Consider the following 14,642-nt stretch of genomic DNA (forward strand, 5'->3'; position numbering starts at 1 on the left):
CATTTAGGCCCCAGCTAAAATAATGTCCCCCATAGTGTAGATATTTTTTTATTGCTCCAGCTTTAATAATGCCCCTAATTTAGGCCCCAGGCTAAAATAATGTCCCCCATAGTATAGTTTTTTATTTTATTTTTTTACATCCCCCAGCATTAATAATGCCCCCAATGTAGGCCCTTAGCTTGAATAGTTTTCCCATGGAGTAAATAATGCCCCCATCTTTTTTTTGGTGTTGATTTGACCCAAAAAAAACTCTCACCTCATCCACTTGCTCACGCTGCAGCAGTTTCTTCTCTCTTCATTAAACAGGACCTGCCGAAGGACCTGCAATGTGCATGATGATATCACCACGCGCTCCCAGGTGGTAACATCATCACGCATATCGCAGGTCTTTCGGCAGGTCCTGTTAAGTGAAGAGAGAAGAGACTGCTGCAGCGTGAGCAAGTCTTTGAGGTGAGGTTTTTTGGAGTTTTTTTTAACCCCTAAATTGCCATATTGTTAAAGTGTACTCGTTTTTAATGGGGGCCGTCTGGCCGACATGTCCTGTTTTTTGGACGGATGGTATTCACTGGCCGTTAAAAGAACAGCCATGTGAGTAGCCCCATAGACTTTCATTGGTGCTAAAAATGGCCGTGTGCCATTTTTCACTGTCGTGTGCATAAGGCCTTAGAGTGAGATACTAAATTTACTAGAAGCAGCAGCATCTCCGTGTTTCTGTGCCTTTGTCTACCACAAGCATTTCACTTTTCCTCCTCTTTATAGACTTCTATGGGAAGCATGTAACATCCTGATAGTCCGTCTTGCCTCTAAAGACAGACTTCAGCAGTGAATTTAAGGTGAATGATCAGTGGAGGAGGCAGGGGTGAGGAGAAAAAGTGTCTCTTAAGTGGAAAAAAAAAGATTATTTTACCTGCATCCAAGCCTGTTCTTAATCAGTGCCATGAATATGTCGAGGAATAAATTATGCTGTGGGTGCTGGCTAAAATTTCTTTCATTTTTGTAATTAATACTAGAAATTAATAAGAAAAAAATCATTTTAGTGGTGAATAAATCTATTACTATAAACACAAAGAAAAATAAATCAAAATTTTACAATACTATTAACAAAGTTAGTTTAAAAAGAGACCTCGTAACCACCCTCTTTAACTCTTTTTCTACCAGCACCGTACATGTACGGCGCTGGAGCGATAGGCAAATATGGCGCCCTCTTGCACATGCTTCAAACAGCAGAGACCTGCGGCTAATTACCGCCACCGATCGCGGTAATTAAAGCCTTTAGATGCCGTGATCAAGTGAGATCACGGTATTTAAATGGTCAAAAACCCGAACGCTCGTGTTTCCAGGATTGTTACCAGCATCCTCTGTGGCCAGTGAGGATGCCAGTAATTGATTTAAATGCGCTCAGCCTCGCAGAAGAGGCTGAAAGCATTCAAACAGCAATTCTTATTTTAGCCACCAGGTGGCAGGCCAACATAAGAAATGAGCAATAGAGAGTAATAAATTCATTAAAAAAATACATGATTGTTCAAAATGTTAAATGTAAAATATATTTTGTAGGCTCAAATACGAGCTTCGAAATCACTACAAAAAAGTTAAAAAAAAAACTGTGAAGAAATATATAAAAAATCCAAAAATATATATAAAAGTTTAAATCACTCCCTTTCCGTATAATAAAAAATAAATACCTAAATAACAAAAAATATAAATGTCATGGGTATCACCACTACTGAAAATGCCCGTACTATTATAATATTATGATATTTTTCCAATACGGCGAATGCCATCACGGAAAAAATGGGTCAAAATTGCCAATTTGACATTTTTTTATTGCTTCTCTTACCCCAAAAAAATTTAATAAAGTGTGATCAAAAAGTCACACACACTCCAAAATTGTATCAATGAAAACTACAGATTGTCCCGCAAAAAATTAGCCCCAACACAGCTCAGTAGATATAACTATATAAAAGTTATGGGGGTCAGAATATGGTGATGTAAAAAAAATTTTGTTTTCAAAGTTTACATTTATTTTTACACTATTTAGACATAAAAAAACTATACATATGGGCTATCATTGTAAACCGACCCAGAAAATGAAGGGCATTGGTCACTTTTGCCGCAAACGGAACGCCGTAGGAACAAAACCCGTAAAACGGTGGCGGAATTGCTTCTTTTTTTTTTAAATTCCACCCCATTTTGAATTTTTTTTTACAGTTTTCTACTACATTGTATGCCATAATTAATGGTGGCATTAGAAAGTACAACTTGCCCCGCAAAAAAAAAAAGCCCTCATACAACTATGTAAACGGAAATATAAAACACGTATGGCTCAAGGAAGATAGGGGAGAAAAATGAAAACACAAAAATGAAAACACAAAAATGAAAAAACCTCCGGTATCCTAAGAATTAAATATATGGGGACATTTATTGACACCTGTGAACACTCTCATTTAACCCCTTCCCGACAGTATGGGGGATGGTGCCCGCTCACTTTTACACAGCAAAAATCCGGAGGCAGAGTCCATGAATGAACCTTTAACCCCTCGGGTGTTGTGGTCAATTGTGACCACAGCATTTGCGTGGTCATTTACGGGAAGCTCTACGCTTCTGCTGACGAAACAGATTGTGGGAGCTGTTGATGCTATGGCAGCCTGGGCCCTTCAGAAGGCTCCAAGGCCTGCCATAGCAAAGCAGCAAGGCTTGATAGAAATGCACCGATTCTCATGTAGACTGCAATGATAAATCATTGCAGTCTATGGTATAAGGTATCAGACGATCGCATGTTAAAGACCCCTATGGGGTATACAAATAAATTGCTGCATCTGAAAATGTCCAAACTATTACAATACAAAATTGTTTAACCCATATAGTGAATTTAATAATGGGAAGAAATGTAAAATGGCCAATTCAAAATTGTATTGTTACTTCACCTCCCAAATAATTAAATAAAAAGTCCAAAATTGTATCAATGAAAAACACAGACCACTCCAAAACAAAATAAGCTATAGGGACATAGGGGTCAGAATATCGCAATTTATTAATAAAACACAACAAAAACTATAAAAATGTGGTATTACTGCAGTCATACTAATTTTTACGGCATGGGGAACGCTGTAAAAACCATACCCATAATACAATGCAATTTTTTTTCAACTCCACCCCATTTAGAATTTCGTCTCCAGCTGCCCAAAGACATGCAAAATTAAATGGGTGCATTAGAAATTACAACTTGCATCACAAAAAAAAAAATATTTAATTTGTGGCTACACAAATGAAAAAATAATATGGGTGACTCCTGGATGGCATGGAGAAAACGAGAAGAAAAAAAAAAGGAAAACGGTTGGGTCAGGAAGGAGTTAACATACTGAAATCATGCATCTACCATTGAAGTGCTACCAGCTATTGTGTCATTTTTACAATAATTTTAACATAAAGGGGATGTACAGGTTCAAAGCTGAATCCGGACATATACCCTTCTTCACCCAGGCAGCCCCGTTTCAAGTTCTGCATCGCACAGAGCAAGGGCTTTTTTTCTAAAATTTTTACTCTGCTAGGGGACGGCTTCCACCTAACAGTGTTTCCAGTGACGTCACCGACACTAATGGGTGGGCTTTAGCGCTGCACTAGAACTTACAGGCTAGGGCAGCGCTAAAGCCCGCCCATTAGTGCCGGTGACGTCACCGGGAACACTGCTAGGCGGAAGCCTCCACCCAGCAGAGACCTGGTACGTCACCGATTCTAATGAAAAAGGCCTTTTCCCTGGTTTAGCGCAGGACAAGGGAGAGCATTGGAGAATGACATGCTCATCTCAGAGGGGCCGTCTGGATGAAGAAGGGTATATATCTGGGTTCAGCTCTGAACCCGGACAACCCCTTTAACAGTTATTAATTGGAACCCCACAAGTGACTTTTGGTTCATTTTGGTATATCTGACAGTATGTTTTCTTGTTTTGTACTTCCAAAGTACAGATACAGATTTTTTTTTTACCTACCTAAATTTTTCAAGTTCTACAGATTCAGTTGATTCTTGCCAATGATTTTTAGATGGCTGGTTCTTCCCAAATTTCTGCTGAGTCTTAGACGTGCTGGTAGTTCTCAAAGCAGGAAGCTTCAAATAGAAAACATTCGATTACACATTCAGTCTACGGAGTCACAAACAATAACAGCACTATGAAATAATAATAATTGTTGCTTCATTTCCGCTTTATTTCGTGCTTTTTTCATATTTAAATTTGAACTATGACTTTGGATATGCGCAGACATGGATACTGAAGAAGTAGTTGGAGCAAGCAACCATAAGTGCTTCAGTAGTGTTGTGTCTACAGCTATGCTCAAACTTGCATTGTGGGTTCTGATCATAACAGAAGCCATGATGTCCTCAGCAATCTGTCTCATGACTCGACTTACAATGGGGTCAATAGGGTTTCCATTGTGATGTTTGTTGTTTTGAGGACAGGATTAGCACCCCATGCTTCACTATACTTGTCATCAAATGTTACGTAAATGCAAACAGATGCCCCAAATAAAGCCTCTGACGGCAGAGTGAAAGGAGGTTATATTGTGCAATTGTAAGTATTACTGTAGTTCATACTAACTACTCTCGTTTGGCCCGCTGTACCTCCCTACCAGACACGTGATGGATACCTCAGATCATGTTGTCTTTAGTGCCACTGAGAAGGCTTCTACATGGCTAATTATCATGTTATTTTTACAAAATCATAAAATATGCATTTATATGTGTGGATGAATATTTCATTAAAAAGCAATTGATTGGTCACGTTGTTACAAATTTGTATATATGCGATCACATACTGAAAATCCACAGCTTAGACGAAGTTTACTTTTCATCATTGGGGGTTTAAATTTTTTTTGTATTTCTGTTCCATCAGTGGAACAGTGAAATGAAATAAAAAATTATGGTCGGTTTTAACCCTTTAAGCAGGTGGCAGTTTTTGGGTTTTTTTGTAACTTTTTTTTTAAGCTTGTTGTTTTTTTGCAGGATAAGTTTTACTTACTAATGGCATCATTTACTTTTCCATACACTGGTAGGTGGAAAAAAAATATTTATGGGATTGAATTGGGAAAAAATTGAATTATTCTGGTGCTTTATGGGTTTCGTATTTACAGCATTCACTGGGCAGTAAAAATGACATGTTGGTACTGTGGTTTAGTATAATTACGGCAATACCAAATTTATATAGTTTTTGTTATGTTTTTATGCTTTTAAAACAGTGAGCACCCATAACATTTAATATTCGTGTCTACAGAGTTGTGTAGAATCTCTTTTTTGCAAGGTGATCTGTAATTTTTATTCATACTATTTGGGGTTATGTATGACTTTTTGATTGCTCTTTATTCAATTTTATTTAAGTGACCAAAAAACATAGATTCAGTCATTTAGATTTTTCACATTACAACGTTCACCATATGGAATAAACACGTTTATATTTTGATAGTTTGTCATTCTCAGATGCTGCAATATCAGGGACATGCAGGGCTCAACAGGGCAGGACTAACATGCCAGAGCTCAATAAGAACTTTGCAATGGCAGGCTTGGGAGCCTTCATAAGGTTCCCAGAAACAGCTCCTGCGATCTCTTTGTGGGGAGGAGGCATTCAGTCACTGGGAGCAACCTCCACAGATGCCGTGGGTGCAACTGACTGTGGCATCTGAGGGGTTAAATGTCCGTCATCAGAATAATTTCCAATCATGGACACTTTTGGCAGGTTACTACTGTATTATGCTGCAGTCAACAGTTCATTAATTCTAAAAACGTATATTAGAATCACAACACAGTGTTCACTTGATTGTAGCCAATTCTTTTGGTATAATTGACGGTTTGGTTATTATTGGTTGCATTGGATGAAAATTTCTACCATAGACAATGTAACATCTTTAGCACCACTGAAGGGACCAGAGGAGCAGCAGGTGGACGAGACAGAAGAAAAAATTAAATAATAAACTTGTGAAAAATATAACTGGTAAAAACCATCAAGTTCCTGGAAAGAAGGAAACAATATAGCATTTATATTTTGAATATGAATTCTCAGTTTTTAATAACTAATTATAATCAGCACAGAAATACATAAATCCGGGAAAAACATCTTATTAGCGCTCAGCTTCCAGTACACTTTGTTGATTGTATCCGGATGCCAAGAACATTTTTAGCAGGTAAACATTGTACAAGCTAATTCTTAGGTGAATAACAACAGGCTGTTGTGTTTACTAGCTAATGTGTCCCTGTAGTATAATTTACTTGTACAATCCTTCTTGACCTGTAAATTAGGGGTTTCACAAAAACTAATTAAAACACAATTAACCCACAACATTCAGACTGGAGGTCAGAGTCTTCAACAACTTAACATATATATTGTTATAATCCTTAATGTGTGCCCCATTAGGATCTCACTATTGCAACACCTAGGATCACTGATCGGTTACTGACCATAGACATTACATTATTGTGGATAATGCTGTCAATTCAATGGGCTCTTCCAACAGGAATGGTGGCTGGATGATCCTCAGCTAAGGCCCATGGACTTAGAATAGAGCGGTGACACATATGCTTGTCCACCACTCCATTCAAACTCCTCTTCACTGTGCTTGTGCAGTGATGTGGCATAGTGAGCCCGGGATCTTTGTTCTATTCATTAGTGGGGGTCCCAATGGTGGGGCCAAATGATCATTTGTCAACATTTGTCACCTAACGAGAATAGGAGATAAAGGTTCTTAGTGGGAAAACCCTTTTAAAGAGACACCATCAAAAATGTTTTTATCAAATATTAACAACCTAGAAAGCATTTGGAAAGTCTTCAGACCCTCTCACTTTTTTTGCTATGTTGTGACCTTGTGCTAAAATTAAAAAAAAAAAAAAATTCCCCCCCATGTTTTGCACTTAATACTCCATAATGACAAAGTGAAAACAAAATGTTTGCAAAATTTGCTAATTTATAAAAAAAAATATAAAAATCTTTCATTGACATAAGTAGGCAGACCCTTTACTCAATACTTAGTTGAAACACCTCTGGGAATGATTAACCTCTATCGTCTTCTTGGGTATGCTGCCACAAGGCTTGCACACCTGAATTTAGTGATTTTCTGCTATCCTTCTCTACAGATCCTTTCAAGCTCTGTCAGGTTGGATGGGGATCGTTGGTGGGCGGCCATTTTCAGGTCTCTCCATAGAGGTTTGGGATGACAGAATTGTCCCTAAGCGACTCCTGTGTTGTCTTGGCTATGTGCTTAGGGTCACTGTCTTGTTGGAAGGTGAAACTTCATTCCAGTTTGAGGTCCAGAGCACTTTGGATCAGGCTTCCAGTAAGAATATGTCTGTACTTTGCTCTATTCAGCTTTCCATCAACCCTGACCAATCTCTCTGCCCCAGCTGCTGAAAAACACCCCCACAGCATGATGCTACCACCACCATGCTTCACTATAGGGATGGTACTGGACAGGACATGACACTTAGAATTAAGGCCAAAAATGTCAATCTTGGTTTTATCACACAGGAGAATATTGTTTTTCATATCCTGAGAGGCCTTTAGGTGCTTTTTTGCAAACTCCAGGTGGGCTTGTTTGTACTGAGAAGAGACTTCTTTCTGGCTACTCTACCATAAAGTCCAGATTAAAGAGTGCTGCAGTAATGGTTGATCTTCTGGAAGTCTCTCAATCTACACACAGGATCTTTGCAGCTCAGCCAGAGTGAACGTTGGGTTCTTGGTCACCTCTCTTACGAAGGCCCTTCTGCCCCAATTACTTAGTACGGTAGGGTGGCCAGCCCTAGGAAGAGTCCTGGTTGTTCCAAACTTTTGCTATTTAAGAATTAGAGGCCACTGTGCTCTTGGGAACTTTCAGTGCAGCAGAAATTATTTTGTACCCTTCTCCAGATCTGTGCCTCCACACAATTCTGTCTGAGCTCAACAGGTAGTTTTTTCATCCTCATGGCTTGGTTTTTGTCTTGATATGCATTGTCAGCTGTGAGAAGTTATATAGACATGGCTGTGTCTTTCCAAATTATGTCCAATCAGCTGAATTTACCAGAAGTGGACTCCAACCAAGGTGTAGAAACATCTCAAAAATGACAAAACGAAATGGGAGTTCCCCAGAGCTAAATTTCAAATGTCATAGAAAAAGGCCTGAATATTTACGTCCACACAAAATATTAGTTTTTCCTTTTTCATAAATTTGCAAAAAAATTCTAAAATTCTGTTTTCACTTTCTCATTATGGGGTACTGACTAGAGATTGATGGTCAAAAACTTAAATTTATTTTTATTTTATCAAAAGACTGCAACATAACAAAATTTGAAAAATTAAGGGGTCTGAAAACTTTCTAAATGCAATGTATACAAAAAAAAGTTTTTCTGGGCTTAATTTCTTTTTAAGTCACTCCATGTATTCTGTAGGGGCAATATTCGAATTCGTGATATTTCGCGAATATTTGGGCGAATATTCGCCATATATTCGAGAATTTGCAAATTCATGATCTCCAGGCATTATTTTCTTGATTGCGAAAATTCGCATAAAATTTGCATACAAATTTTCGCATTAAAAATTTGCATGAACTGGTATTTTCACAAAAATCGAATATTCGCAATTACGAATATATTTAGCGAAATTCAAAATATTCGCGAATTCTCGAAGTGCCGATATTCGCGATTAAAATTCGCAATTCGAATATTCGTGATCAACACTAGTATTCTGTCCTAGCTCTTTAACTTCCTTCTTTGTGTAGACTTTTATCATGGCAGACAGACTCGCTTCATTTTCTCAGTAAGATCATCCACTGCAGCCAGAAAGGGAATGGGCAGGGGTGAGGGAAAGTGAGTGACTCAATTAGGGCATTATGCATTACACTAAGTGCAATAATTAACTGTAACCTTCTTTTCAAAAGCAGATAGCATCTTTTCCTCACAGCAACATAACAATGGGATGCCTATCTATATAGGAGCAGCCCAAAAAATATTTAAAAAATAGTTTTCTAGGAATCTAGAGCTTAAAAAGAATACCCCTTTCTGACGGAAGTGTCCCTTTAAAAGAAATCTTGGTCTCTGATTTGCAGGCAACATAAAGCAGGATGGGCAGAACAGATTGATATTCCGTTTTATGGGAAAAGACTACATATAGTATAACTTGTATTTTATTAATTCAAATACCTGCTCATTCTATACTGGGCAGTGTTAAGTTGTTAATGGCAGCCATCTCTGAGTGACTGTACATACAGAAATAGCTGTCAATCACCCACATGACTACTAAGCTCTGAAAGCACAGATATTTAAATTTATAAAATACAAGTTAAACTAAATCTTTTAGTACAAAACTATATAACAATCTGCTCATCTCCTACCGATTCACACTGCATTTTCAATGTGATAGGTTCTCTTTAAAATGAATGGGACGAGCGTTATAATTACACTGCACAGCTGCTACGAAGTAGAGGGCATGCAAGTAATTATTGAAGGAAGGAGCGCTCACGCAACTCCTTCAAACAGGTGATCAGCAGAAGTGCCAGGGGTCGGACCTCGCCCAATCTGGTATTGATAACTTATCCCGAGGAAAGATCATCAATATTAAGCCACTGCAAACCACTTTAAGGCTCATGCACACAACCGGATGTATTTTGCAGTCTGCAAAACACGGATCCACAAAACAAAGGGTGACATCCGTGTGACATCTGTGTGGATCCATTGTAACAATGCCTGTCCGCAAAATGCACAAGAATAGGACATGCTCTATTTTTTTGCAGAACGGACATGCGTACACAATGCACATGGAGTCATTTCCAGTTTTTTTAATCCCTATTGAAATGAATAGTTCTGTATACGGACATGTAAAAAACGGGAAAGGAAACGGAAGAAAAATACATTTGTGTGCATGAGCCCTTAGTGTCAGGCTGTGTTCGGACATGTCCCATTGCAAACAGCAATAATAACATCCAACTGTCAAAATGTATTCATATACTTCCAGGAGAGATAACAGGAACTGCACAATGCAATGTTCTCAGAATAGATAATCCATCATTTTTATTTTGTGGAGACTGCAAGCATTTACTAAAATAGCCATCTGAGCTCTGTAAAGACGTCCTGTCACCTTGGAAATGCAGTGCAAGTTATAGGTAGTAAGCAGTGTGGAGCGAACTTGTGTTTTCAACTTCAGCGTACAATGTTCGGGTTCGGGTTATCGAAGAATTCCATTATGGATTCTGCTACCACGGACCATAAATTATGATCAGCGGTAGCAGAATCCATAACAGAATTCTTAGATAACTCGAACCTTGTACGCCGAACTTGAAAACAGAAGTTCGCTCATCCCTAGTAACAAGTTTTAGGGTGGGAAGAGCTGAGCAGAAAGATTCAGTAAAACGTTAACTACAACTCCTTACTCATTCAACACAAAGGTGTCCAGTGGGTGGTGCTGCTCAGTGATTGACAGGGTGCATACAGAGGAAGCTGTCGATCACCGAGTAGGACTTCCCACTAGACTCCTAAGTATAGAAAGAGCAGAAGTATAAATGAATAAAATGCAAAAAAGAAGAAAAGAAATGAATCGCACATCCAGCTGCTCTGCTTTGATCTCATCCCTGCTACTTTTGCAGAAGACAGCGCTAAATAGCTCATGTGTACCGCCTCCTATGCTACATGAGGCATTAGTGTACATTTTGATCAAAAGGCATAAGCCCACTCACCACGTCAAGGTTGCCTCTATGAGTGGGTCCTACTCAATAGTTGGCGCGGCGCTGTGGCGCCAATCTGGCAGGCGGAGGGACCCAGCAGCCAAACAGCACCCCTGCTGCCTGACTATGCCATACTGGGCTCAACAAGCCGCCAGAAAAACTGCACAGTTTTTGTATATGTATAGAGAATCTGTCTCTGGATCAGCACTCCTCCCATTCGGCCAGGTGATCTTAATTAGCAAGGTATTTTGCATGAGGGTTTAAATGAACCTACCATGCTCTCAGAGTTCCTGAGGGCTTCAGGTAAGGTGAGCTTTGACAACTGTTCACATGGTGCGGTACTGCACGGGGGCCACTGGGCTGTTTTTCTGGCGGGTTGGGGGGCAGCACTAGGTATGGCATAGTCAGGCAGCAGGGGTGCTGTTTGGCTGCTGGGTTCCGCCGCCTGCCAGATTGGCGCCACAGTGTCGGTGGTCACCGTGCCAATTTTAGAGTAGGACCCACTCATAGAGGCAACCTTGGCGTGGCGAGTGGGCTTATGCCTTTTGTTCAAATTGTACACTAACGCCTCATTTAGCATGTAGCATAGGAGGCGGTACACATGCGCTATTTAGCGCTGTTTTCTGCTAAAGTAGCAGGAAAGAGATCAAAGCATTGCAGCTGGATGTGCGATTCATTTATTTTCTTCTTTTTTGTAATAAAATACATGTTTTTACTGAATCTATTCCCACAAAGCAATATATTGGTTACGGCAAAGCTTGTGGAACCACTGTGTCAACCAACTGGTTTGACATTGAGGTAGACCTAAAGGCATTATTCTGGTGGTATTAACCCTTTAACACCTATACGGGGATCTAGACCTTGCTGTAGGGGAGCCACCAGGCCACTAGCTCTTGGAATAGTCCCGGTGTGGTTGGCTGTTGATCTAGCTGATGGCAAAGTTTGTGGGAATCTGTGAACAATCCAAATGTCAGGGAAGGCGGCACATGATCAGTACGGTTAAAAGACACAGGTCAGAAACCAGGAATCAAACAGACAAATGGATGATAGCTCTTACACAGGCTCTAGCTAGCTAAAGAGAACCTATCAAGATCTGTAGAGACCAACAGAGACAAACTGCACAGGCAAGGAAGGAGGTGACGTCAGCAGCACAGCCGTATAGGAGCAGCTGATTAACAACTGGACACAGCCATGCAGCAGCTCACGGAGCGGAAGATTAACCCTAGCAGTGCAGAAGACAGAGGTACATTGAATGCAAGCCATAATTCACACACAGGAATCAAGTATCTGTGCGCCCAGGAGAGTAGACAGTAACATGAAATGCCACAGTAACAATTTCAAACTGCTCATCTCCCTGCGCTATATCATGCTGATTTCATATTGCACTGTGTATTTATTCTGACAGGTTCCTTTTACGTTACTTAGTATTACAGAATAATATTAGAAAAACATACATAGCTTCAAATGAAATCCATTTACCTGCTGTTTGCTAGCCTGCACATTTAAGAGGGACCAAAGTCTTTTGACGTCAGAACATTTCCTATAACTAAATGCAAAAGTAAAAAATTTGAGAAAAAAGAACAGAAATATGTTAGAAATACTATTTTAGACACCTGTGTATTTTAATAATAATTTACCGGTAGTTTGTTGGGGGTCTTGTGGGCATATTAGGTAACATGCCTTCACATGAATGAAATATTGATAATGAGAAATAATAAGTAAACCTGGCAAAAGACAGATGTCAACAGATCGAGTGTGATAAACCAAACAACTTAAGGCCTCATGCACACGACCGTTTTGTGGACAAGAATAGGTATTTCTACAATGGGCTGCCCATTCCGCAAATTGCGGAAGGCACACGGGCAGCTTCAGTTTTTTGTGGATCCGCAGACCGCCAAAAACGGAACGGTCGTGTGCATGAGGCCTAATGTGTATAATATCTATCCCGTGACATTTTCCATTGGAGTAACAAGTGTGCATTGTAACGAGTGATGAGTGAATTTCTTGAAATGTTATCTTTGTCTTGTTACAAAGATGCAAATGTTGGTGCACTTTTTCATTTCTCTTGCTACTTTTCAAAAATGTTGACAGAAGTGGGCAGGATTAACATAAGGGTGTGTGGCCTTTGATGCCCAATAGATTTACTATCAGTTGCGACAGCTTTAGTATATATGCCTATATATATTTCAAAGGACGGCAAAAAAAAAGAAAAAAAAAAGTTAAGTAAAAAAAAAGTAAAAGCTGCCCCCAAAGAAAAAAACTTTTTTTTTTTTTAAATTCAAATTTTATTGTAGGTTATACAATACAACAAAGGGACAAGTATCAAGGTATAGGCTCGCAGGCCTCGACTTGCATATGTAGAAATATGTCACATACATGTAAGGATCGACATAGGCATAGTATACAGATGCAAATGTACAGGGCCGTCGGCTACTATTAACAAAAGAGCATCCTAACTCTAGGTGAGGCAACAAAGGATCAGTAAATTAAAGCCTAGAGAGAAGAGAAGATCCTGTCGAAAAAACAAGCTGACTCCTATGCATGGGGAGCGTGTAATCAGGTAGGCATAAAAGGCATTTGGACTTCAATGGTCAGTAGCTAAAGGGTCAATTCCTCTAGTGGATCCCAATGGGGAGCCTAGGGTTTGGGGGATCTGAAAGTTGCCCACAATAACCATTTTTTAAGGAAAACTAGATGTGTACGGGATTCCCACGACGATAGTTCCTCAAATCTATGGATCTGATCAATTTTCTGCATCCACTGATCTAAAGTTGGGACCGTGGTCTGAAGCCAAAATTTGGGAAGCAGAAGGCGGGCCGCTAAGATCATCTGCTTAAACACAAATGGGGGATTGTCCTTACCGGAACCCTGAGGGAGCGAAAGAAGGGCGACTTGTGGGGAGGGCTGGAGTGTTGTTCCACAAACCGTATTTGCAGTAGCGAAGATGTCACTCCACCACCTCTGTATGGGGGGGCAGGTCCACCAAACATGGAGGAAGGTACCTCTCTCCCCAAGGCATCTCCAGCAAGCGTCAGACCCCGTTCCCGCAAATCTTGATGTCTTATCCGGAGTGTTATACCACCTTGTGAGGATTTTATAGCTGTTTTCTCGGATCCTAACACAGCGGGAGGTGCCATGGGGGGAGTCAAGAAGTCTGGGCAGAGATTCAAAGGGGATTGTGATATCCAAATCCAATTCCCACTGTTTAACAAAAGAGGGTTTAGCTAGCATGGGGGGTTGGCGTAGTTTGCTGTACAGCCGTGAGGTAAGCTTTCTGGGTAGTGTATGTGAGGCAGACAAGGCTTCAAGCCAGACTAAGGGCCGAGAGAGGTCCCCTACCTTGATGTGCTGCTTCAAATAAGCCCTGAGGTAAGCTACCTGTATGAAATCCCGTGGATGAGTATTAAGTAGAGTATTTGTGTCCCTAGAATCCATCCATTCTCCATTCGGGAGAGCTAAAGATATTAGAGGTGTCGAAGAGGACAGCAGTCCTGGTGAAGTGGCCTTCCTTAACGCTAGGGGGGCCGTGTTCAGCGCATCTGATACAGTCAAGGTGGGTGAAGGGAAAGGGATGGAGCAGTGTGTACGCGACAGCCACTTCCATGCTTCCAGTGTAGCCCAGATAATCGGGTATGCGGATGTATGGCCGGGAAGAGCGGTTTCCTGACCTAGTAGAAGCGCCCTAGCTGGTATATTTAGTATATCTATTTCTATCTGCGCCACTACAGAGTGCTGGGGAGGGTTCAACCAAGTTAGTGCTCGGGAGAGAAGAATAGCCTTCCCATATAGCTCCGGGCTCGGTAGGCCCATCCCTCCCGCGTCTCTGGGCTTGATAAGTAGAGATTGGGAGAGCCTCGCCTTCTTCCCATTCCAGATGAAGGAACTAAATCTCCTCATTATCGAGACATAATAATGTTTGGGGACGGGAATGGGGAGAGCTTGTTGTAAATATGTCAGTCTGGGAAGTATCAGGGAGGA

General features: G+C 40.4%; 1 protein-coding gene across 5 annotated transcripts in view; it reads right to left on the reverse strand.

Moving 5' to 3' along the window:
- NEK10 (NIMA related kinase 10) overlaps window positions 1-14,642 on the reverse strand; it is a 259,563-nt gene that overhangs the window by 216,322 nt on the left and 28,599 nt on the right. For all 5 annotated transcript variants that reach the window (XR_006390017.1, XM_044293922.1, XM_044293920.1 and 2 more), the window contains exons 3-5: window positions 12,144-12,210; window positions 3,986-4,101; window positions 908-1,006 (exon numbers count right to left, since the gene is read on the reverse strand). Coding sequence is in view for 4 of the 5 variants with exons in the window: in XM_044293922.1 (XP_044149857.1) it covers window positions 908-1,006; window positions 3,986-4,101; window positions 12,144-12,210 (282 nt within the window). In the remaining variant the exon portion in view is untranslated. The remainder of the gene's footprint in view (window positions 1-907; window positions 1,007-3,985; window positions 4,102-12,143; window positions 12,211-14,642) is intronic.

Source organism: Bufo gargarizans, chromosome 5 (assembly GCF_014858855.1).
Source record: "Bufo gargarizans isolate SCDJY-AF-19 chromosome 5, ASM1485885v1, whole genome shotgun sequence".
NCBI lineage: Eukaryota > Metazoa > Chordata > Amphibia > Anura > Bufonidae > Bufo > Bufo gargarizans.